We start from the raw sequence: 25167 nt of genomic DNA, 5'->3' as shown, positions 1-25167 counted from the left end.
GCCCGTGTGTGCTTGGAATTTAAACACTGACGAAACTGTGTGGTGCAGCTTTAAAAAGTAGGAAAAAAAGATCTTGAAATTCTCCACCATTTCGACGTCTCAGCTTACAGATCCCTAAATATTTTAATTGGTGTTCATGCAAGGCATAAGATATCAGATTTGTTATCTGTACAGCCCAGAGCTGCATAAGAAACCTGTAGTAATTGATTGAATGCATCTGCAGTAGTAGTGAGCACTCCTTGTGCCCAGGAGTTCACGATGTCCCAATCTAAACTCAACAGTGGATGTCGCTCTGCATTCCTCTTCAGCATTCGCCAGTAAAAAACACTGGGCCTGCGTTAAAGGCCATGCTGTTTCAATTAGCCTTTCGAAAACGTCAAGCATCTCGTGATAAATACTGCGAGGCCATCTGCTGTATCGATGTTATCACCGGGATCACACTTAATCCATAATATATTTATGCTGCTGCAAAACTGTGTTGTACAGAATGATCCCTTAGATGAAAACAGATTAAACGGCAAGTGAGAACAGAGGGTGTGTTTTGGAAATGATGGAACTGTTTATCACAGCTAAATGTAGCAGAGTGGGATGATGCAACTGCAGCCAGTTATGTCACTGAAACGAACATTAGTTACATATTAATTATGATCTACGATGCAACAGTCACAAAACAGAGAAAGAAAGGTCACCGTACGTGCTGTTTTTATAGTTTGAGATAAGACAGGAAAACATTTTCGACTCCATGGAAGTCAACAGTGCACGATGCAAAGATGCACTCGTTAAGATGCGTGTCCACACACACTTAATAGATAGTTAGTCATTTAAATGTTGCCACATGTTGCTGAAAAGTCATAAAAACTTGTTTTCTTAATAAAAAGGGGGCAAAACAACATTGCAAAACACGCATAATTCAGCATGGACAAAGAGGAAATTGTACACAAATTAATATTTTTCCTACTTCCCAAAAGCAGACATGAATCTGTTTTTAAAACGCCAGGAAACTAGTGTTTGGAAATGCTTTTACTTCTTTTGAGTCATATAATTATAATATTAGTGTTAAACAGTTTGTAACGAGTCTAAAATAGCAGAAAGAGTTTGCGCCACTGCAGAGCGACCACGCACATACAGTACATGTCATCAGATTTTTGAACTGGGAGTCATTTTTAATAGCCTGCAAACCAGCAAGGCTGATTTCTGATTTTGAGCCTGCAACCACAATCCATCAGGGTAACTCTCACACTCACTGTTTGCTTCTATAAAACCCTCTAGAAACTAATAAACAAATAAGCCCCCGAAGGCTAATACAGCAGCCTAACTTTACTGGACACAAGCAAGGACTAGTATGTTTCCGATGTTCATTTTCTATCAAATAAAAAGCTAAACCTCAATCAACTACAGGATGTTCTGATTGTTCATATGGTGTGTATGCAGTTGAAGGTTTTTCTCTTGTTCTTGTAAAGCACCGTGGAACATATGGGACTCTTTTTTTCCTCTATTGGTGAGTATGTTATGGACCTGTAGTCCGATGTCAGGAGACGGCAGCCTTGGAGCTCTGCTTCTTCTTGGCCAGCTCGGCCTGGATCTGATTGGGGAACTGCTCCAAGTGTTTGTTCACACACTGCATGCAGAACCTCTTGGTGTAGAAAAGACTGCAGTCCTGGGAGAAGAGAGAGCACAGTCCAACATCAGTGCTCCATTTTCAGATGAGCACTGGGTAGGTTTGCTGACATTTATTCCAAGATGGACATTATATTATTGCGACATAATTTCAATGGCATCTAAAAAGAAACATCCACAAATACATGTTCTTCAAATCCAGACCTTCATACATAACTTTGTTTTCATTACATCAGCAAATAATCAAATGAAATCCTGAATTATACCACTAAATATTGAAGCTGTAGCTAAACAGATCGAAGTTAATCCAATTGAAATACATCTTACCGATCCAACACAGACACACAGACTACACATGCTGCAGGTAGAGCCCAATACAAGAAACTTCTCCTTGTCCGGACTGAAGGGGTCCTGGGTCACAAAACACTCCTCAAGCAACCTGGCAGACGATATAAATGCAGATATAAGTTGATGTACACCTTCATGTACATAAGCAGACGTGTTTTATTGGACATTATGTCATGCATGAATCGCTTTAAGGTTACTTTCGCTGCTGCTTTAGCCGTGGACATGCTATTACGCAGCTAACAACATTAGCTTTAGCACTACATTCAGCTTATTTTCGGTCCACTTACACAATGGCTCTGGTGTTTGGTGGTTTCTGGCCGTAGTAAGTAAAAGGGCTACTTAAACCACACAACTGGCAAGTAAATGTTTTTTGACGTGGCTCGCTTGTTTGCTCCATCTTTTCAAAGCAGGGGAGCTGAAAAGGCTACTTCCTGCTTCTTCCTTCGAGAACAGCCATGTTGTTCCGTTAGGTTTTGGCGCCATCTAACGGTCGGCGGATATACTTTTCACAGTACCGTTACGATGTATTAAACAAATGTATATATTGTAATATATTTGAGGAGGTGGAAGAAGTACTCAGATATTGTACTTAAGTAAAAGTAGAAGTACCAGAGAGAAAGAATACTCTGTTACAAGTAAGAGTCCTGCATTCAAAATGTTACTCAAGTAAAAGTACAAAAGAATTAGCATCAAAATATACTTAAAGTATCTAAAGTAAAAATACTCATTATGCCTATTTTAGCTTAATATATATAATATGTTTTGATTATTTTTGATGCATTTATGTTTTTATTAATGCTAGTAAATGTGCAGCTACTTTTCTGTCCTTGAGTGAATATACTTAGTCACTTTACACCACCGTATATTTGTTTAGTGAACCAGGCAAAATAAATTACATGGGTTATTTTCATAGTTTTGACAGCATTTAGTTTAATGTGTAATTAAAGGGAAAGCACAGGTGCAATTAATTACAGTAACAGCGTACTGCGACACTTACATGAAACAAAGCTATAATTAGCATGATTAGTTCCACCTGTGATTTTCCTCCTGAGGTAACTAAACGTACAGTATATGCAGTGAAACATTAACACTATTAGCTTTTTATTCAAACAGTGTTGTCTAAAACATAAATCAGATGCGCAGACATCATTAGCAGAGAAATAAGTCAACTACAAATGATATATATTAGTTTATTTGAATCTACAACATGGCATAATTCCTTTTATTGAAAAGAAAATGCATTTTTATTGTACATGATACACAAAATAAACAGTTTCATTATGACAAGAAACAATGTTTCTACAAGTACAGCAAAGGAGGCAATCGGCTCTTTTTTAGCGTCTGTTTTACATCTACAAAATAAAACATAAACCAGTTTAATACATTATTGCGTTTGTGGTGAAAATATTCCCCTGCCATTGGCCAAAAATATGTCTCAATGGCAGGATTTGTAGAAAAAACATCTGAGAAAGTAGGTGAGGTGAGCTATCGTGTTGTTTAGCAGTAATATAAAGGATTACAATAAATATGTTACACATGAAATTGCAATATTTTTCAAACAATGACTGCTTGCATTTGTTTATTGGCTGCTAAAATATCCTTATTCCCTGATCCAACACTAAAAAGTTACACATCTACCTCAAAGTTATTATGTACTTTTTATGTCTTTAATGAATAAGGTGTGGTCAAATTAGAGGTAATATGAGCTCAGGCATGGAAACAATATGGCACTTGGTCAATACTGATAGGTGTTTCACCAACCACTTATCTCAAAATGGACGAGGGAGATGTGGCATTTGAGAAAGGCAATTCAAAAGACCCAAACTCACACCTGAAATGTACTAAATATATAAAATATTAGGAATATTTCTTATAGTGCTAGTGCCTATTGCACAACCAACATTTCAGTAAATCTTCATGTCTGCTTCTTTTGCGAGAGTTGAACTATTCAGTTGTTCACAGGCACGTATGACTGCAGCAGTCATATCCGGGTATCTTTATTATGTATGTACACCCATTTTAAATCCTATTCAAATTTGCATAGTCTACTAATGAGTAAATGCTAGCACACTGAACCAAATCCATAGCGAGTGCTTTCAATTCAAAAATATGTGCACTCTTATTTTATGTGAGAACAAAAGACGTTGTTCCCCACTGTGTCCCCTTTCACATATTTACACAAGTCACCTCCAAAAGTTGTTTTTCCCCTCAAAAAATAATTTAATTTATCTTTTGTTCCAGTAGAGAGTTACAGGATTAAATGCAACTCAAGCTGTGTGCACTCATAGAAGCTGCCCAAAGCTTACAGTACTCTGATATGCTTGAGTGTATCAGTTAATATTCATGTACAACCACATTGAGTGACATACATACAGTAATTGTTCTAAGATATGTCCATGACCATGTGCCATCCCCTCAGTACATGTCCCTGTAAATCTCTTGCAGAAGCGGATGTAGTGACGTGTCCTCAGTTGTTTTGATTTCCTGCACCAACTGAGCATGCTCCGTGACCAGCTCCCGGAGGTCAGCCAGTTTCTGCAGCAGTCTTGGGAAGAGAAAATGGTTGTCTGGGTGGTTGGCCAGCAGGTGGAGCCGTAGTGCCTGAACGATGCTTTCCTGCAGCTGCTCCACTGGAGACACATCCACCAGCCCTGGGCGATCTGAAGGAAAAAGGGGTCAGATTGATGTCTTTACACTAAATAGAAAAGAGATAAATATATTTTAAATCTAATAATAGGAAACCCACTCAGATCTTCCTAAACCCTCTCACTTAAAAATATAATTGAATATATACGCTAGTTACCTCCGCAGCAGATAATGGCAGCCACAAAGAGTGCCAGGTCACTGTCGTCCAGCTCCAGGGAGTTGAAGCGTGTGGCAAACTGGAATTTGGGCTCCATCATATCACTAAATGGCCGCCGTAGGCTCTTGAGGAACTCTCGGGTGATAAAGCCTCCACCACGGGCCACCAGGAGGCCGTCTTTGTTCATGCAGGAGGCCAGGAGGGTGAAGAGGGCTTCATAAACGCCGTACTTCAACAGAGTAACCTGGGTGGGCAGGTAAGTAGGACACAGCATGACTTGGTTGTGATTTGAAATCAGTGTTTTTTGTGCCCTTTTACCAAATTAAATTCAAACATAAACTCAAATCCATTCAACTTAAGTCACATACTCTTTCTCCAAAGCTGACATTCACCCACCTGATCGTTCAAATCCAGGTTCTGGAAACCCGGCACTGCCTTGGCGAACTCCGTCAGCTCCGTGACCGTCTCCACTGAGGTGCTCTGGCAGCAGTGGAAGAGCCTGGCTTCAGCCTCCCTCTGCTGAAGCTCCCCACACCCCAAGGCCAGAATCAACTGCCCTGCTTCAAGGCCGCTCTCAGGATTGTCACCGTTAACCATATGGGCCGCTAATGTCCTCTCAGCCAGCTGGAACGTCTCCATGTCGTGAATGATGAAAGGCTGCTTGGAAAGACAAGAGGAAGGAATGATTGTAGGTGAGGATATTAATAAATCTATATGGATACAGAATAAATACTATATTTTCTTTTACCGGCTTGCTGGTTTTTCCGGTCAGTATGAGCCGAGCTTTCGCCTTGTTCATGTTGAAGTTCTTCATGTAGGCTTCGTGGATCTGACCAACCAGAATTTTGTGGTCGACCAGCATGGGGCTTTCCACCCCTTTCTCCACCTTCTTGCTTTCTGCCTTTAGCTTTAGCTTCTCCGCCTGAGGCATGCGACCAAAGCGGATGGCTGTTGCAGAGAAACATTCATCATTAGCAACAGCTTTCAAACGGTAGGTGTTTTTTTACAATGAGACTACACACAGAGACATCATAAATATCCTCCTACAGCAAACATGCATGTGTGCAGACAAGTATTTGCCCCCCCACTAATCTGTTCTGCTCCCCCCTCCTCAGAGGACAACATGTCGTCCTCTCAGGTTTCCGACGCTGCCCTGTCTGCAGTGGGAGGCCATTGTAACGAACCCATTGACCCTTCAGCAGCGAGTGCAGATGACGGGCCAGATGTGGAGTTTTATGGGCCTGTGTTTTGTCAATGTCAAGTACGCTTTGGCAGGAGGTTGTTATATAAAAACCTAGTCAATGCAGAGCAAGATGAACTGGAGCCAAATCATAGAAACACACGTCCTGCTGTTACATACTATGTGTTGACTGAGGATGTGTTGAGCAGTGTTTTATGTAACTGCATTCATGACTAGGAAGTTCCTTTTGCTACATCAGTGTGTTCTAGTGGCTGCTAATGAGTTCAGTATTCAAAGTTAATATACAGTTACAGCAAGACTCTTGTTACTTAGTTCCAAATTAAATAAAAGTTAAAATTCATAAGCAATAACACACTCTTTATGCTGCTATAGCCTCACAAATGTTAGCTAACGATAGCTGGCATTAGATATTGCTGTGTCACTGAGCTAATTACAGTTAGCTAGTCGGTTTACTGACTTCATGACTAATCTCTCTTTGAACTAGTGTTGCACAACTTTTACCATTATGGAACACTATTCTGTGAATGTTTTTTGGGGCTGTTCTGTCGCAAAGTTAAATAGCTTAGCTTAGCTTCTAACTGGAGGTTTCAGGCCTTACCATTGTGGGACATTCCCACAGAGAGGCACTTATGGAATCGGCAGTACTGGCACTTGTTGCGGTTCTTCTTCTGGATTTTGCAGTTGCGTTCACATTTATCATACTCTAGCTTTAGCCGGATGGTCCTCCGGAAGAAACCCTGGTTGAGACAAGGACACATATTGTAGCCATCAACTTCAGTCATCATTACAAGAATAGTTATGATGTTTTGAGTACTAAACAAAAAGCCCTGTGTCCTGATGTCTAAAAGCACTGTTGAGCTTTGAATTGAACCCTGTTATACTTGCTTGTAAGTATAGTTATTACTATTTAGGAAACATTTCAACAATTTTAACTATCATTCTATGAAGTATGAGTACCAAGGCTATACACACCATTTGTCCAACACCTATATCTGCAGCACCTTATGATACATTGCATTCATTGTACATTTTAAGCCCTGGTAGAACCACTGTTACGCAACATTATTTGGATGTATAGTGGAATAACGTCTATATTTAAAAACAGACATTCCAAGGTTTCAAGGTGAATCGTAAACTGTAACCTTTTCTGAAGGACAACTCTGATTGGACAAGACATCCTGCAGCCCTCTGACACATAGAGATAAATGCCAACACATGCTAACACATGTGCCTAAACATATTATCCTTTGTCGCTCTCATCCACCTATATGTGCATCACTTAAATTCCAGACAGGACATTACTCATCCCTCACTGTGGAGGAGGGAATATTGCTTTTCTGGATATCTTGAGCCACAAGTAAGGTAATGCATCCTCAAATTTTATGGGAGCAATATTCAACACAGCAGGGCAAAAATAAGTCATCAAAAATACATTACAAAACAACAGAACGACACACAGGGGAAAAGATGATGTGTATGTGTTTACAGCATGCATGCCTTTGCATGTCTGTATGAACATAACCAGTACCTGTGACATATACCTGTGAGTAACAGAGATGTATTGTGTAACACTTCCTTAGGGCAAACTTGTTTGAGAGAAACCAGAACACCTAACTGTATCATAGCAGGTAGAGGTGATTTCCTTTCCATTAATAAAGGCTTTGTTTGCGACACATACAAATGTCATACCATCATCACCACTGAGTTAATCCCTCGCACCACAGCAGCACATTCCATTCACATTCCCGCTATTGGGCGCTCGTCTCTTAAAGTGAGGTGTTGAAAGTGATACGCAGGGACAGTGGAGCATGGAAAACATGAACGGCCACATATCACAAGCCGGGTTTTTCCATGATGGCGCAATTACTTCTGTTAGGGGAACAGAGTGCTGTCAAAATACACCTCTTACATGAGAAGTGTCTAACAGCTTTGACATCAAGATGACACAGAGGCCTAGTTTTGCATTGGGCAACTCACAGATCATTCTTCAAAACCTACACAGAGGGAAATATAATTTTCCAAGTAAGTGTCCATTTCTAGTGTCTCCTGTGGATTATAGTGATATTGAAGGCACAGTGCCAGTCCAGAGGATTGAAAGAAACGGATTAAAACAGGCAAGGTCACAAGTTAAAAAGTCGTGCAAAAATAGCAAACAAAGGCTCAGATTAGCAGCAACAATATGCCGTCGGCTTACAGAGGAATGAGACTACTATAAACTCACATGACTTGAGGCTCGTTTGCAAAAGGTTCTCATTGCCACTCTCTTGTAATGACATTATTGAAAAGAATATAGTTTATGTAAAGTATATATAGTCCATAGTACAGTGAAACCATTATAGAAACAAAACAGACATCAAAACACTTCCACCCCTGCCTTGTTCTAATAAAACTTGTTTGGGTGACACTTTTAAATAGGAGAACTCTGTTTGTTATACAAAGTCATACATGACTAAGCTCCTATGCTAGTAAAAAAAACCCATACAAACAGAAGAACTGATACTGATCGTGTCACGAGCGGGTCTATTTGTGTTTTTCAGTTGCGGTAAAGTGCCTTTGGCCAGTCAGCCTGCTCTGTCAGAGGTTCAAGAGAGTGTTACGTCATTCCAATTTCCATCAGAAAACCAGTAAGCATTAAAACAACCAGGATGATTCATACGTACACATGTCAGCACCTTCTACTGGTTCTGTGTACTGCTTTTCCAACCTTTGTTTTTGCTCAGATGTATTTTAGGGATCCTTTAAAACCGCATAAACCGTTTGAGGGCCTTGAAATTCGGATAAAAAATAGCCATTAGGTGTAAAAAATGCCTTTTTATCATGTATACTTCATTATCCTGCCCGGCATTTCCTTAAAAATAAACCAAATTCCTACACTCATCAAATTAGGAATAAGGTAATATTTAGTATTAAGCCAGGTTTTTTGCTGGCAACAGCTTGATGTGTGAACTAGACAAGTGTATATCTGTGTGAGTGTGTGTTAACATCACTCACTTTGGCTCTGTGCCAAGCAGGGGAGAGGTGACAAGTCTACCAAGGCCGCCCTGTCCCCCACCTCATGTGACCTGGCTGTGAATCTCAGAAACTTTCCACTGCACTCCAGGTCAGAGCTTTGCATGTGTTTGGGTGCGCGTGTGATGGTGCCGGCGTTCTCACTTTGATATGAATTGTATGTCTGTAGATGCACACAATGTGTACTGCCTGTTTTATTAAGTCTAACTGCAGCACTGTGAACCCGGAGATGTTGAGTACGCCAAAGTTTTAGGATAGAAAATCAACCCAAAATCCATCGAAATCAGCCCAACGGGAGTACACATATGGCCACTACCCGGTTAAAAACAGCCATCTCTAATGTCTCACCTTGCAGCCCTCGCAGGCATGCACCCCGTAGTGGAAGCCCGAGGCCTTGTCGGAGCACACCCGGCACTCCAAGTTGAGGGGGCTGAAGTTCTCTTCTGGACCCCCCGCTGCTCCACAACCCCCCGACGAAGGACTGGAGGCCGGGGTCAAAGTGTCTACAGCAAAACAACAAAGCAGAAATGAGACGAGTTTCCCCAATTAAAATCTGAATTCAGACATGAAACTTGTTTTTGTGATATAAAAAGATCCAGATTTGGGTTGAAATGTGGCTGAAAATAAATCACCTTAGTCATTCTCGAAATATTAGGCCTATATAAGCAGTTATTGTGAGCATTAAAACGAGTAAAATGCTCCAGAAAGTAAAGACTGTCTGACTGAGTGATGCTTCTGCACGTGTTCACTCAGCGATGTGTTTTTTATAGCAATGGTAGACATATCATTGAATACTTTCTTACTGAGATGGAGGGCTGGGGCTGGGGCTGGGGCTGGGGCTGGGACATCTGTAATTTTCCACTCAGCAAGTGAAGAGAAGCTCAACCCATAATGAGGTATTGAATTATAGTGCAAACACACCCCCTCTGCCGTGACTCTTTTGTTTACTTCTGTAACGTAGTGACATCAGTACACGCAACACACTCACACTTCTATTCGCTAGCTCTCCAACATTTTGTAAGTTATAGGCTAAGGGGCGGAACATCTCTAAGCTGTTGACCAATCATAACTGAGTCGGCCAGCTAACCAATCAGAGCATGCTGGGCTCTGGTCTCAGACAGAGGATGAAAAGAGGTGCTGCAGAAAATTAAAAGACCTTTTTGAACGTTAAAGCATGGAGACATGTCACATTAGAGGCACAAAATACAAATATGAACCTGAAAATGAGCAGACTGTGGCCCCTTTACAGAATATGAGTTGATGTATCTTCTCAAGTGCTGCTCAGGAATTTGGAGACGACATCATGATGGAGACAGAGAGAGAGATATCTTATCTCTGTTATCAGACATACAGTGATTCACCTCTTTAGTGAACTTACATGTGGCGCCTACAAGGTCAGAAGGTCAGAGTTGTTCCGTTTTAACTTGCGTTTTCATGTACTTGATAACAATATCTTTCAACCACATGGCCCCTTGGATACTCACCCAGTGCTATTGAGCTCTCAGACCCCGAGCCAGTGCTCTGGTACACGGGGAAATCAAATCCAAGCGCGTCGTCTCCGATGGACTGCGAGATGTCTCGAAGATCCTCCATAAGGTCTCCACAAAGCGGACTGTCCAGCAGGGAATCCCCCAGTGGGGACGGGGGACTAAAGAGATCCCCTGCCATGGTGGAGATCAAGGCAAACCTAGGAGGAACAACCCCTCACTCACCAGACTGTGATAAGAGAGGGGGGGGGGGGAGAATTTATTTGAGGACAGTGGTTGATAACAAGGAATCCTGAAGAAGCCATTAGAATGTGTTAGTATTCACAAGTCTCAAATTTGAGTATGGATTAGTTTTTGGGGAGGTTTGATGATTGACAGATGGTATGCAATTTCGACCTTACTGTTATTCCCCTTAATATTACTGGCTATATAAGACCACTTTGGCAATATTTCAAATCAATGACTGCTTAATGGCAATATTGGACTTTGTTGTATCATATATTAAATGTGCATGACCAGGTATTATGTTTTGTATTTCAATTGATTTCCTCCAAAAATGTATAATTTGATCATTTCGGCAGACTGCAACATACACCTATAAAAATATTTCCAGAAATGTAGAATTTTAAAGGTTATTTATAGATTTTTTAAAGGTTTTTTTCAGTGTTTTTTTAATTATTTCTGAATTTCACCGATTATTTCACAACCGTTTTTTCTTGGGGTCAAAGTCAAATGTTTTCACGCCAATAATAAACTCATTCTGACAGGCTTCACGAACAGTGTATGTAATTAAAAAACATTTCAAGCTTTCAAGATATCAAACCCTTTTTCTTAAAGAGCGCTTTCTTAAACTTTAGTTCACAACTGTCTTATTTCGGTTTACTTTTCGGACGTGAAAGCATGCTAGCTCCCAAACTAACCTCAGATTACATACACCGAAATTACAAAGCAAAGTAACCCCAAATTGCCATGAAGAATAAAAAACTACTCACGGACATCAGATCTGCCGTGCAGTGGGGACAGAGGTAAGATAATAATGTGAAGGAGCTTGTTTAACTAGTGAACCATGCCCATAGAGTCAGCAGAGCCTCATTATTCACAGATTAAATTCCAGCCTGCCCAGCCAAAGTAAACATCCAAAACTCAGATTTATTAACCAACTCTATGATGCTGTTCCAGAGACTCTACATGTACTGTGCATTGCAGCGATGAAGTACTTTCTCTCTGTTAAATTACTTTCAACAAAGAATAAACTGTCTTTCTATGACACTGCCTGACTGTGCGCTCGCAGCGGATCCCAAACTATGTGTGGGAAGGAGTTTGGTGGAGCTCCCAGCTGCTCACAGCGGGGTAAAGGACATCTGTTTGAGTCATCCCACAACATCACAGCAGAACTGCTCATGTCATATAACGCTCCCTTCAACTTCCAGTAACTCGAGGCAGATGTTTCTGTTGTTGTTTTATGGATCGCTGATCTATGTTCAATTCCAACAACGTTATACCGTCCAAGCAGGGAGTCAATGTGAAATCTCAGTTTACACAGCTGCGTGCATCTGTAAAGCCCTGTGAGATTGCGCAACTTGTTAAAATAATGGTTGAACACAACAATTAGGTAATATTCTGTCTTTCTGTGAATGCTGGTCAGACTTTGAGTAAGTGATTAATCACAGCGTGCTTGATGTTGTTGATCTAGTGTCTGGGTTGCAGCATTTGAGGACATGGGTCTGGATAATATGCCAAAGATGTGTAAGGGGTAAATAAGTTAGTGGGTTTAGGCTCATAGATACAATATATTGTATGCCGTATAATTTGAGGCAGCTGTTGAGTCCATCTTCCTGTAAAAACCCCCATTGTTTTTGGTCTTTCAAAGTACATCACAGAGAGAATACATTTGTACAGAAATGAGCTAATAAGATGTATGCATTATGTATCTAAATGTGTCCGATCTGAACTCAACACAACATTTCCACATCTGGATTTCACAATTGAACAGTATAATATATCTGTACATTGTGCGACCAAGGCAAGGCAAATATAATAATTGATCATATTAAGTGCACAGAGGTTTAGGAGAGAGAAACAAAGGTACATAACACTTGTTTCCCAGGGGGTTATGGAAGAAGTAGGTCAGAAAAGTTCATTCAACGATGTATGCACAACAAGCAGTACCTTAGATTGATTATATAACTAACGGTTAGCCAATGCAGAGACCCTATGAGTGACCCAGCTTTACTTGTCTTTGTATGAACTCTGAAGCGGCTTGGGTGCTTTCTTGGAGAGTCCAGACAAAAGTCCATTACACTAGTCTAACTCATTTAGGATGAGAGCATGTATTTGTTTTTCAAAAGTCTGTTTAGACATGCAGCCTTAAAGTTGGGCTCAAATCTTAAGGTGATCTAAGGTGAAGCCCTGAGGAACCCCACATGTCATAGAAGATTGCTTAGATATGTTGCTGCCAATTATTTGAGGCTTTAAAGCTAAAAGGTTGCTGGTAGACTACTTTTCCCAACATTTTTGCTTGAGGTGACAGATTTGAGTATGTCTTTAGTTGTTAATAACAGGTGGGACTCAATGCCTAAAGGGAGATGCCTGATAAGGAGTGTTAACTATTTTCAGCATTTCAACATCTGCCATTAAAAAAAACAAAGGTTTGTCAAATGGTTCGGACTTTTATCCCTAAAAAAAAAGACTGACATTCTTCAATAGTCAGTCTATTAACAAAGTGAAGTTGTTATGTTTGGCTTTTTCCTACCATTCATGCTCAGCCTTTCTGCGCTCTCTTTCCTGGATTTTGACAGCTGCAGCATCTCAGCATGGTGCTTTCTGTTTGCCAGACATTCTTTACATCCCGTAAGGTGCCACACTATCAAAACTCTGAATAATGCCTGTCTACGGTGAAACTTAGAATAAAATGAAACAGCTAAAACAAGTTATTTAGTTGACGGCAACCCTCCTTTTTCATTCATAGCATACGTCTTTGCTGCAACTACGTCCTCAACTGATATGACTTTAGCCTATTTGATCGTTATTACTTTGGCCCAGCCCACGTTTCCCTATCAGCTCAAAGACATTGTGCTTTTACCTCCCAGAGGAACTGTATTCCTGCAGTGTTGCTCTATCTATAGTTCAACAGGAAACTCAATGGAGCAGTCAGCACCAACGAACAACAGCGGGTTAGCAGATCACCATGAGGATACAAGAGACCCACACTTACAAAAACTTTGATTTAAGAAAGGTCACTGTGTGGATCTCACAGCCTCCACTGAGTTAGAATCAGATGTGTTGACCTTTGTAAGACCTCTTGCGTCTATGCAACAAGGTCATCCATGTGCCTCAGACACAATAAGAGAAAAGGGAACTCAAAACAATCTTACACATTCAGTTAACTTGTGACCTGATGCACAGACAGGTGCATGGAAATATACTGGGGGCAGAAAGGGGAATTCATAGACAGCACAAAAATAAAAATCAAGCATGTATTACACACCATGTGGGTGCATGGGTTTATTAGAAAAAGCAGGTGCAGGCTTAACAGTTCAGGGAGTTTAAGTGGGGGCTCACTCGCCACATGAAGCATACTGAGAACAAAAGCATGCATTCTTCTCTATTTTTGGTTTAGAAAGCTGCTAAAGTATGAGATCTTTTCCGCTTTCTACTCTTAAAAGTTTGTCAACTCTCCTCACACAACAGGCATGCAAGCTGAATCACATTACATAACAGCACAGTTGAATAAAGCGTGTTCATTACCTCAGAGGCAGCTATCCGGGGCATTTCACAACGCCGCTGCCTGGGTGGACACCACGGTCCCAGGACAATCCGACGCCCTGATTCCGATCGGCTCCAGTGTTGAGGTGTGTCGCCTCGCTGCGTGACGCTGTCAAACCTCCGCTTGTTCTGCAGGAAATAACGTAGCGACTGATGGCGACACGCTGCGCACACCCCCTGACACACCTAGAGTTTCATCCAATGGGAACGCAGGGATTTGAAAACGGACCATTTTTTTTTTCTTTTTGGCAGGAAGCAATCACTTCCTGGGGGCTCGCGACGTCACAATAATAATGTGTGTATTGAATGATTGTTGTGGTAGGTAAAATATCTTTTTAAGAAACACGGGTAAAAGAAAGTACAACTCTAGGATAGAGATTCTTTTTTGGACAGTTAATTACATTTTTTTGTGAAATTTAAAATTCATAAAACAGATGGGCTGACTCCAGACCAGATGTTGCATTAAAAACATTATAAATAAAAAGGCAATCAAACATGAAGCTGTAGTTGTTTGTATTTATTATATAAAATTACCTTTATATTTACCCCTGATGTTAACTTTTCTGTATTCAAAATATATAATGTTCATACTAAAAATGTTCTTGAATAAAAATACATAAATAAATAAGAACACACTTTATTTTTATAGCACATTTCAAGACATACTTACAAAGTCTTTTCACATAAAAATACACAGAGAGTAAGTGAGCTAAACAACAGCATCCACACATAAAGTCCTAGAGTAAAACACACAGAGAATTATATTTAAGAAATAAATAATACATAGTGTACATAAAGTGTTGGTGTTACAAATATTGTTTTCTTTAATAAAACTGGGAAATGTCACATTCACAAGAAGAACTGGACTGACTCTGGACATTTGGACTTATACAATATGGCACCACTATTACAGATATCAAAAATCAAAGGCAATCAAAACCAAATGTTTTACTTGAAATGTTACCTTGTGTTTTTATCTTTTATGTTTTATTTCATTTGTCTGCTCTGTACCTTTGTACCTCTGATGTTAATGTGTTCGGTCCATTCTGTTTGATGGACGGATGTATTTCCTTGAATAAAGGAAGATAAAACGCTGGTCTTCTGCAGCGTCTTATACTCTTCAGATCCTGAGGTTCTTATGATCCATGTATTAAATATCAGTAGATTCCTCGGTGAAGTTGAGAATAAATGCTCAAATACACATATTAGGCAGCATGATCCTTCTGGGCTTTATGGAGAACTCAATGGGAAACTGTATTGTCTTGTTGGAAACAGATGTTGACACAATAATATATCCTGCAAAAGAGACACTGGAAAGATTTCAAATCGATATTGAGTATGAGTTTTGGTCCAATGTTTAATTGTATTTGTATGAAAGATTGGATAAAGACATGTAATATGTTTCAAAGGTGCAATTATGAAAACGTTCTGTTTGTATAGTCAATCTTAATTATGACACATTCATCAAAAGATATGGACTGACTCCAAACCAAGTGTTCTACTAAAAACATTAGAAATAAAAAGCAACAAAAACCAGAAGTATATTTGTTTCTCTTTCTTTTACTTTGTATGTGTACCAGAATATAAAATGTCAGACATCATGTGACCTTCTGGCTACCTGTTGGATGTTAGACTCTGAATTTAGCAGAAGGTTGTGTCGTGTATGAGAGTTTAGTATCAAATGTTTTGAAATGCTTTTTACGAGATAGTTAACAGATATATTTTGCTTCCAAACCACAGCTTATAATACGTGAAGCACGGTTAAATTACATCATTACCAAGAATAAACAAATATAATCACATCACTTGGAAATGAAGCTGACCTTCAATGAGTACTTTTAGGTTTGAAATTAGAATTTTTCCAAATCAAACTTATATAGGAGGGATTTAACTTGTAAAGAAGTATTTCTAAATTCCAGTATTGCTACTTTTATCTATGGATCTGATCACTTTATCCACAATACTGCATCTTCATAGTCACTTCAGAATATACATTACGATGAAACTGGTCCAAACATGTAATACAACCTTGTTTTAAAATATTGATGGTATGTATTTTAAATTTCCCCTCTGTGGGACGAACAAAGGGGTTGTCATTCTGATTTGCCTGAAGTTTTCTTTGTATTTATGTATATTAAATGTCTAGTTTTATATAAGCAATGCCAAGTATCAACAAATTATGTATACAAGTGGACAGTGATTGATTTTCTGCTCATTACAACTCCTAACGTCCCAATTTAAACACAACACGTACCATCTAGCGCCATCTACTGTGTGTGTGTGTGTGTGTGTGTGTTTTCTCAGTAATGTGTCCATGTCTCCATCCTGAAGAGAGCGAGTCCGTAGGGATTTAGCCGTGGCCTTTTCCTGTTGACTTCCACAGGAAAGCATCACAAACAGTGTTGTGAGGACGCTCCGTGCGGGTTATGATTTATGATTTCTTGCTCTGCAGGGCTCCTGCTGCATCTGAGGGAGGAACACACTCTCATGTGTTCTGAATTACAGACGGTCTTGCACACTCCCTTTAATTAGGTGAAATACACAGTGTCAACAAGATATAGAAGAAGTTTGGGATTGCAGAATCTCTGTTTTAGCTCAAGTGAAGTTGACTCTTTTTTTTAAGCTTACAATTGTTTTCTGGACATTTTCATTCAATTCAGTAAATTAACATATTTCATGGAATAATCCAAAATAAAAATAGAATAATATTACAAATAATAATTTAAAAGGTTAAAAATAATTATTAAACAATAGTTAAAAGATAAGAAAAAGCAAATATAATAAAATATAAATGTATTCCAAGAGAAATGAACACAGAAAGAATCAGATTCCAGTCAATTTTTCATTTGTATACGATTTCTTACCCAATCTTTATTTATTTATGAAACAGTACTAGATAAAACACTTTTCAGGGTTACAGATTTATAAAGTAACTCATGTAAGTTCATCTTGTGATATGGCCTTACTCACCCGTTCACTGAAACCTTAAGAATCAAACGGCTTTGAGCGAGAGTCTGCTGTGATGTACTGCTGCCCTCCAAGGAAGGCAGTAGGTTGTATAGTTAGCTCCTGATGGGGTAAAATCACAACCCTGAAACCACACAACCTACTACCTCACCCTGTACGAACACCATGAGTCACACCAGGTCACCGGGTAAACAAAGACACACTCCTGAGCTGCTTTCACGTAAATACAGCGAGGCTAGTGATTGGTTTAAATGACACGTCACGCTAATGGACGTATTTTGTTCACACATTTCAAATAATCACGACCACATTTAAAGTAACAGAGTCCTAATCTTACATTTTAATAAACAAAAACATGGATAAAAACTCAAAAAAAAAGTCTATATTTCTGATAGAGTAAATGCTAATTGTACAATACAAACATGAGGTACATATTCCTCCTAACACAACCTATTTTACACCCTATTATCTACCTTATCATTTAGTTATAAAAACTGATCATTTTTTCCCATTTTCCTTCATGAGATTCCCGATGATGATGATGATGATGGATGCTGCCTTCACGGCCGCTTCAGGAAAGACAGTAAGTTGTATAGTCATCTTACAGCTCGGGATTGACCCTAAAACTATACAACCTACTACCTCACCCCAAAGGACCGCTCGTCTCCTGCTGGTGGTCCACCTGCAGGAATACACATTCAAAAGGTCTCAAAAATAAACCTTTTTTTCAAAGGGAGAAAATATGAAGTAGATCCCCGCTGATAGGGCCTGTGAGCTGCAGTCAGAAAAAGCTACTAAGTGGGCATTTGAGTAGAGATTATCTTGTCAGGACTAAATCCACATGCTCGTGAATTATTACCTCCGCAGAGCAGCTTATGGTTTTGCTCTGGTTTGGCCTGTGTGTTTGTCAGCAGGATTACGGGAAAAACTACTGGCTTGATTTTCAGGAATTTGGTGGTGGGGTGTAGCATGGGCCGAGTAGGAACCCATTTAATTATACACAACTACTATGAGATCTTCTTTTTAGCTATAGGTTCATCAAAACAAACCTGTCTCATAGGGGTTTTACAGGATTTTAAACTGAATTTTAGAAAAAAGCTTGTTTATTAATATTGCTTTTTTAATTAAGTTTAATTACTTTCTAAATTATCCAACTTGATGTAAGAGTAGAGGGAACTGTGCGTCTCTTCTTCCGTATTTTTTATCGCCAATTCAAGAATACTTCCTGGATGTCTCTCCTCCGCGGCCTCAGGTGACTGCCTTCTGTCGGCGCCTCCTCTCAGGTTTCCTCCGCCTGATGGGAGACAAATGAGAGGAGAGAGTGAGCTGCTACCGGGCGTCGAGAGTCACACTTTCACCTCTCGTCTTACACACGACAATCACTGAACCCCTGAAACCAGCGCCGTGCAGTGAGCATCAGTCTGAACGTGTGTTTGGCTCAGAGCTCAAATTGAAGAGAGACAGGGGAGGTTTACCCTGGAGCCGGGGCTGAGAGTCGGGGTCCGGTTTGCGGGTGTTTTATTGCAGGTGGTTTATCCCATTAACGGCACACACATCTCTACAGGAGCTGGCTAATGTCAGGGCTGTGAGGTAAACATCAGACCTGCATCCCACCGCTTTTTCAAACACTGTTTTTTTTTTTAAACTGTCAACGGTACTGGATGTGTATTTTGTAAATTGTAATTTCAATTTTTATCTTTAATATCTTGTGCTTATTAATTAATATGAAGCTATTTTTGGCTCTTTACTTTTGCTGTAACGATGTGAATTCCCCGATGTAAATAGAGGTGTAATGTAACTAAGAGCCTTTACTCAGGTACTGCTCTTAAATAAAACACGGAGGTTCTTTTTACTATTTTTATATTATGTTACTTTATACTTTATTCCACTACATTTATTTTACATACAGTTACTTTGCAGATTTAGGTTATTAACACACACATCGACACACTTAATTACATGTTATTAAAGTTTAAGCTGGTGTAGAAAAGTAATTCAAATAAACCCCACCTTTGCTAAGGACAACGCTGAAACACATTAACGCACCAATAACTTTATTCAAATAGCTAAACGACATTAACACTTTTAAACTTAAGTACAACTTTGAAGATAGGACTTTTACTTTGTATTACAACTGTTGTATTGCTATTTTAGTTAAGTGAATAATCGGAGAACTTCTTCAACTACTGGTTCAAACGCAGCGAAATTACACGCAACGTTATTTCTCTTCATTCACCTCGGGTTGTATCCGTTTCCAGATTTTGAAATGTACGTGATTTCCACCTTTGTACTGAAAATAACGGTGTTGTCAAAAAGTGTCAGTGTTTCTACGGATAGTCCGGAGACAAAAAGCTTTATTCGGAACTACTTTTCTGCCCAGAAAATAGTTCCTACATTAGCTCGTTATGAGGTTAATGCAGAGAAAGTGTGACCGGTCACTGAAGGACGAGCACAGGTGTTGCTAATAGCACTAACGAGGGTGACAGTGAGGAGAAAGCTGGAAATGTAGCCCTCATTCATTTGTATTTTTTACACCTGTTAGGTTCCTAGAGTGAGAATTTAAAATGATTTTTTTTAAATAAAACAGCTGAGTCCGTAGGGCTTCCTTGTATTTGTTTGGCGGCAAAATCTCCTCTTTATGGCTGTAAACGATCAGACATGACATTCAATAGGAATCTGTATCATGTATCTTTGATCTTTTTAAATAACTTGATGTTTTGAATTAAAGTGCAATCAGAGTAAATGCTCTCTGTCTCTGAACTATAATGGTAACTAACGAGAGGTGTAACTGAAACACCCTGCAACCATGAGCTCGTCTTGCCCGTCAACTCTTCTGACACACGGCGCCACAAACTGCAAAACCGTGTTAAACTGTCACAAATGATCCTTGAAATTATTTGAGATTAACCGCTCGACTCTTTGAAGTAAGTAAGTGCACCCTGTGTGCCTGGAGGATTGGCATAAAACTGTCTAAACAGCGAGTATAAATCAAAAGCAATTGGATTTCTTTTTGGTAATTCAAACTTTTTGTGTAACGGCAAACTCAGTCACGTCACAGGAGATCAAATAAACGATGCGTCTCAAATGATTTATGTGCCTTGGACAAACATCTAATATAATGTTGACTATGAGAACCACCCTCACTGTGAAGGGGCCTGCAGTTGACTGGAACCACCAACAGGTGTCATGTCTCCCCCAGTGTGTGCGGAGTGTGTGTGAGTGTGTGTGCAGAGCAGGACTCGTCACAATGAGGCCTTTGTGTGTTTCTGGGTGCCAGCCGCTGTGCCCTGTGTACTGTTTCCCTCTAATCTTCATTTGACCTTTAGGCTGACGGCTTTTCTTACCCCTTTTTTCGCCCGACTAATTTCCTTTGAGGAGATTAAGTTCGAGCCGCTAGCAGAGACTTACTGATTCAGAAGACATGACAGAACGCGCCGGAACCAGATTTGGATGGGACGTGTCGCTCGCTCGCTGTGTGTGTGTGTGTGTGTGGGGGAACGACGTGTTCGCGTTCAATAAAGTAACGACAAACTGTGGTAATTGTGTTGTGTGCCTGCAGGCCGCTGAATGAGGAAACCAAGGGACGCAGATCTGACCCATAGATTTCCGAATGCCCCATCAGGTGATCCGAGCGTGGCACACACACACACACACACACACACACACGGATATAAACGCACAATTCAGTGAAAAGTAAATATATCCTTAGATGAAATGAAATGAATTTGTACATACAAGAAAGAGTGTGGGTGTATAAAATATAGAGCATTTATATAATATTCCAACTCACCTTGATTGTATTGTAATTCCCAAATAATGAGGCTGCAAATGAAAGAGAAAAACAGACACGTAAATGTAGTTACACACACACACACACACACACACACACACACACACACACACACACACACACACACACACACACACACACACACACACACACACACACACACACACACACACACACACACACACACACACACACACACACACACACACACACACTAAGGTGTCCATGTAGCCCTCAGGTCATAAACCTGTCGAGCAGCTACTTGACTGTCTCATTAGAGCTGATGCTACATATGTTACAGAGATCATGGCTCAGAGTTTAGACTGAATCCCTGTAACCATTAACTGCCAAAGAGATCCATGTCTCAGAGTGGGATTCATATTACTGTGTTGTTAATAAAGTCTTTTTTTCCATAAGGTATATTTAAGATAGATTGAATTAGCCACTTATTTTTTGGGTAATCCAAGCTCTTGATATATATTGAAAATATTAAATAATTAGAATAATTTAAGACGCATTAAATGAAGACACAGATCAAATATTTTTATACTTACAAATAATTTTCAATATGCTACGCAATGTACACATTTTATATGAATTAATCATAGAGGTCCACACCCCCCCATACACACACACACACACACACACACACACACACACCTACACCCAATGCAGTGCAAAAGGGTCAGTCATGTTAGAAATAACATTTCATTTTTTATACATTTTAATTTGAGAAATGTGTGTATTTATATATATATAAACACACACACACACACACACACACACACACACACACACACACACACACACACACACACACACACACACACACACACACACACACACACTATATAATGTATCAATTAAGGACGCAAATATATTTTAAAAACGGCCTGCTGTTTCTGAGACAAAAAATATATTTCCTCTTTTAACAATTAAATGTTACCGTTTGAAAACAAGCTGTATATATATATGTATATAATATAATACACACACACACACACACACACACACACACACACACACACACACACACACACATGCACATATACGTAAACACACACACACACACACACACACACACATATATGTTGTCACACAAGGACATCAACAAGTAGCTGAAAGCGTAGAGACCGATATGTTTGATTTACCTGCAAACTTTTGTTTTTGCCTGATTCAAATTCTCCCCACAAAACAAAACCTTAAGACTGACACACACACACACACACACACACAGAAATGTAACTGAAATGAAGCTTCTCTTGATGCCAGATTTGCCAAAGCGCTAATAATAAAGATAGATCTGTCTTACTTCATCTTTAAAATTGACATGCTCATCATGGCTGTGAATGCTCGGAATAATAATCAATATTTGTGTGTGTGTGTGTGTGTGTGTGTGTGTGTGTGTGTGTGTGTGTGTGTGTGTGTGTGTGTGTGTGTGTGTGTGAGCCTTTCACAATGTGTCCTTTTCACTGCGAGTGTGTGTGCCTCTTTATTATACTCAAAAGCACCTATGTGTGTTTGAGTAAGACTGTGTGACCATCTGTAGTGCGTGCAGTGTGTGTGTGTGTGTGTTTGTGTGTGGTTGTGTGTGTCTTTGAATGCTCAGAGGAGGAGGCTGTGCCCTTCACTCCTTGGGAGAGGCGTGGGAACCCCATTCATCTTAGGACCAGGGTTCATTGTGGGGTACATAGCATCAAATGTGTCTGGGTGTTTGCCTGTGTGTGTGTGTGTGTGTGTGTGTGTGTGTGTGTGTGTGTGTGTGTGTGTGTGTGTGTGTGTGTGTGTGTGTGTCTGGTTCAAATGTTGTGTGGTAGTCTTTATCTCAGCTTTCAGATGTCCTTTAGTTATGCTGTTTTATAAAATTGAGAATAAAATAAATCCATTTCTTTAGAGACCGGGCTTGCAGATTTACCGCTGAGCTAAATTCCGTACGAAATGCCGGACTCCTCAGCCAATCATCAATGTAAATATCGACCAATTCAAGCGCAGGAAATCAGTGTGTTGTGTAAAATCTTTCAACTGAGAGAAACTTACCGCCAGTTTTACTTTAAAGCGTGGTGGGTTTTTTTTTTCATTCCAAGGTCAAACCTGGTGCGGTTTTGATTGACTTCTTGAGTTTCTCTTTAAAGACGGCCAATACATTGAAGACATTCCCTCCATGACTTTCTTGTTATTTGTGACATAAATTCAGCTATACCGTACAGAGAAGACGCTTTGAAGCATGTCGATGTAAGAGGGAAAAGAATCGATCGTCAGCTTATGAACCGTGCATCAAAGCGCGTTTCTCCTAATTCCCGCCGCTAATATTCTTTTATTTCTACATGACGGCGAGAGAGTTAGACGGAACTAAGTAGAAAAGAAACAAATAGGAAAGCGCCGAAAAATAAATGTGCATTCTTCATTTGACTCTGCTGCGGGTTTTTTCTGCTGCACCTTGCGAGCCGATTGGTGTTCAGCGATGACGTGTTCCCCCTCCGAACGCTGACGTATTAACTCGTACCTGCACCGAAACTTGGAGTCTCACGAGAGGGGGTTCGTACGCAACAAATGCGGCAAGCGAAGTCGGGGTTTCCTGCCAGCGTGACAGTAATGGCGTAGCTCGCAGCAGAAGAAAAAACCTGTCAAAAACAGGACGTGGGTGGGAGGACTGGAGCTATCTGTGATGACTCACGCTGCCTCCACTCCTACCTATTGGTCAGGGGAGACTCTGATGTGCTCGACATTAAGCCATAAGCACATGCAGTGTTGAAAATAATGCAAGACATTTTAATAAGCGCTTGTTTGGGATTGTAACTTACGGGCGATGATCAAAAGATGACGAACTAGGTGGCATCAGCGAGGGGTGTGGCACGTTGAGTTTTTTTTGTTATGTAGAAAGAACAATATAATTTAGACAAAATTAAAGCTGGTATTCTTCCTGAGGGATGAAGCAGGTGTGGTGTTAATATTGATAACGAGGCAACTTTTATTAATTCTTTATAAAGCATGCCGCTCTATTCCGGTTCAATAACACATCCCAAATACTCCGCATGTAGGAGACATCGCTTTGGATTTAAATAAGTCTTCAAACCCTAAAATCAAACATAAGAGAAACGTTTTAATGTTCACGTTATAGAGGGAAAAAATGAAATGAACGCTTTCGACTTGAAGCTAATTAGTTCTAAAGCACGGATATTAAAGCTATTGCAGCCACGTGTCAGCAATGAGCCATTTTCCCAGGTTTATCCACCCCTTAAACCTTCCACGTATTCGCTTAGATGGGGTTTTAATGAGGAAACCCAAACGAAGAATCGATGTTAATAGTTTTCGGATAGCTGGGAAGAGAAAAGGGGACAGAGAGGGAGAGAGAGAGGGAGGCAGAGGGAGCGTGGTGGGGCTCGGCCTTGTGCAGCAGGCCTTGTCTGGCCCTCGGCCCAGCATTACAGCACTAGTCCCTCTCTGCTCCCTCCAAAACCCTCTCTCTTTCACACTCACAAAAGGGCCGACCTAGAGAGAAAAGCTGCAGGTAGGAACGCACCGGAGGAGAGATTAGCTCCGTTTCCTCTGAAACCGAAAGCCCACGCCACGTTTACCCCCCCGGTCCGCCTATATTTAGTCAAGGCTCATCTCTCTGGATAGTCATGAAGCTCTAAGGGAAACAACACCCAGACTTTGAACACCAAATAGGAGATCGGGTCAACCGGCGCCACGGCATCGTTTTATCGAAACACTTTGAATGCTTGCATGCTTTATGGATACACAGGCGTACATGCACACACACTCTCTTACTTACCCACTGAGACTTTGTAGGCGCCTGGTACACACTGCAGATATCGGCTATCCGGTGGGAAAGCGCTGACTTCTCCCTCGTTCATTGTGCCGGATCCCTCTGTAGTTGCACACAGTATGTCCACATATCCTCTCTGTGGAGAAGGGCAGAGAGGGAACTCGTATTCAGTCACACAGCTCTGCACTCCCTGCAAGGAGGAGGCGGGCACGCCAGCCAGAGACCCATTCAGAGTCCCAGAAAGTGCCAGCCTCCCTGTCTGCCTCCATGCATGCCTCAATGTCTGTCCGCCCCTCTGTCTGGGTTTCACCCCGTCAATCCGGCCGCCTTACCCCAAACCCGGCTGCCAATCCCCGGGTAACCTGCCGAACCTCAGCTAACTGCTTTCTAATATTTACAAACTGGCTCCCC

The 25167-nt window shown here is 40.5% G+C and overlaps 2 protein-coding genes and 1 long non-coding RNA gene across 4 annotated transcripts in view; all 3 read right to left on the bottom strand.

Moving 5' to 3' along the window:
• Positions 1-685: 685 nt before the first annotated feature.
• Positions 686-2449, bottom strand: cdpf1 (cysteine rich DPF motif domain containing 1). The gene is made up of 3 exons (XM_063905445.1): positions 2253-2449; positions 1945-2056; positions 686-1657 (listed from the first exon to the last, which is right to left on the bottom strand). The coding sequence occupies exons 1-3, from the start codon at positions 2360-2362 to the stop codon at positions 1529-1531; spliced, it is 351 nt and encodes a 116-aa protein (XP_063761515.1). The 5' UTR covers positions 2363-2449; the 3' UTR covers positions 686-1528.
• A 692-nt stretch (positions 2450-3141) lies between these two features.
• Positions 3142-14392, bottom strand: LOC134878974 (peroxisome proliferator-activated receptor alpha-like). 2 transcript variants are annotated; one of them, XM_063905168.1, is made up of 8 exons: positions 14213-14392; positions 10463-10694; positions 9327-9481; positions 6568-6706; positions 5517-5716; positions 5165-5428; positions 4769-5012; positions 3142-4625 (listed from the first exon to the last, which is right to left on the bottom strand). In XM_063905168.1, the coding sequence occupies exons 2-8, from the start codon at positions 10644-10646 to the stop codon at positions 4381-4383; spliced, it is 1431 nt and encodes a 476-aa protein (XP_063761238.1). In that variant the 5' UTR covers positions 10647-10694; positions 14213-14392; the 3' UTR covers positions 3142-4380. The 2 variants fall into 2 exon arrangements, with proteins under 2 accessions (XP_063761238.1, XP_063761239.1); XM_063905169.1 differs by having other exon boundaries at positions 5165-5425.
• Positions 14393-17068: 2676 nt separating this feature from the next.
• The window catches only part of LOC134878975 (uncharacterized), a 29352-nt gene continuing 21253 nt past the window's right edge, over positions 17069-25167 (bottom strand). The window contains exons 3-5 of the long non-coding RNA XR_010167759.1: positions 24763-24892; positions 20988-21019; positions 17069-18491 (exon numbers count right to left, since the gene is read on the bottom strand). This is a non-coding gene — a long non-coding RNA (uncharacterized LOC134878975). The remainder of the gene's footprint in view (positions 18492-20987; positions 21020-24762; positions 24893-25167) is intronic.

Source organism: Eleginops maclovinus, chromosome 17 (genome assembly GCF_036324505.1).
Source record: "Eleginops maclovinus isolate JMC-PN-2008 ecotype Puerto Natales chromosome 17, JC_Emac_rtc_rv5, whole genome shotgun sequence".
In the NCBI taxonomy this organism is placed as follows: domain Eukaryota; kingdom Metazoa; phylum Chordata; class Actinopteri; order Perciformes; family Eleginopidae; genus Eleginops; species Eleginops maclovinus.
The sequence above is the reverse complement of the archived record's forward strand: the minus strand, read 5'-3'. Positions and strand labels throughout refer to the sequence as shown.

Coding starts and splice junctions, on each gene's coding strand:
- cdpf1 (XM_063905445.1), bottom strand. CDS start 2,362: ATGGAGCAAACAAGCGAGCCACGTCAAAAAACATTTACTTGCCAGTTG. Junction 2,057..2,252: donor CCAAACACCAGAGCCATTGT/GTAAGTGGACCG, acceptor ATCGTCTGCCAG/GTTGCTTGAGGAGTGTTTTG. Junction 1,658..1,944: donor TGTGTGTCTGTGTTGGATCG/GTAAGATGTATT, acceptor CTCTTCTCCCAG/GACTGCAGTCTTTTCTACAC.
- LOC134878974 (XM_063905168.1), bottom strand. CDS start 10,646: ATGGCAGGGGATCTCTTTAGTCCCCCGTCCCCACTGGGGGATTCCCTG. Junction 5,717..6,567: donor TGTGGGAATGTCCCACAATG/GTAAGGCCTGAA, acceptor TCTCTGCAACAG/CCATCCGCTTTGGTCGCATG. Junction 5,429..5,516: donor CCGGAAAAACCAGCAAGCCG/GTAAAAGAAAAT, acceptor TGTCTTTCCAAG/CAGCCTTTCATCATTCACGA.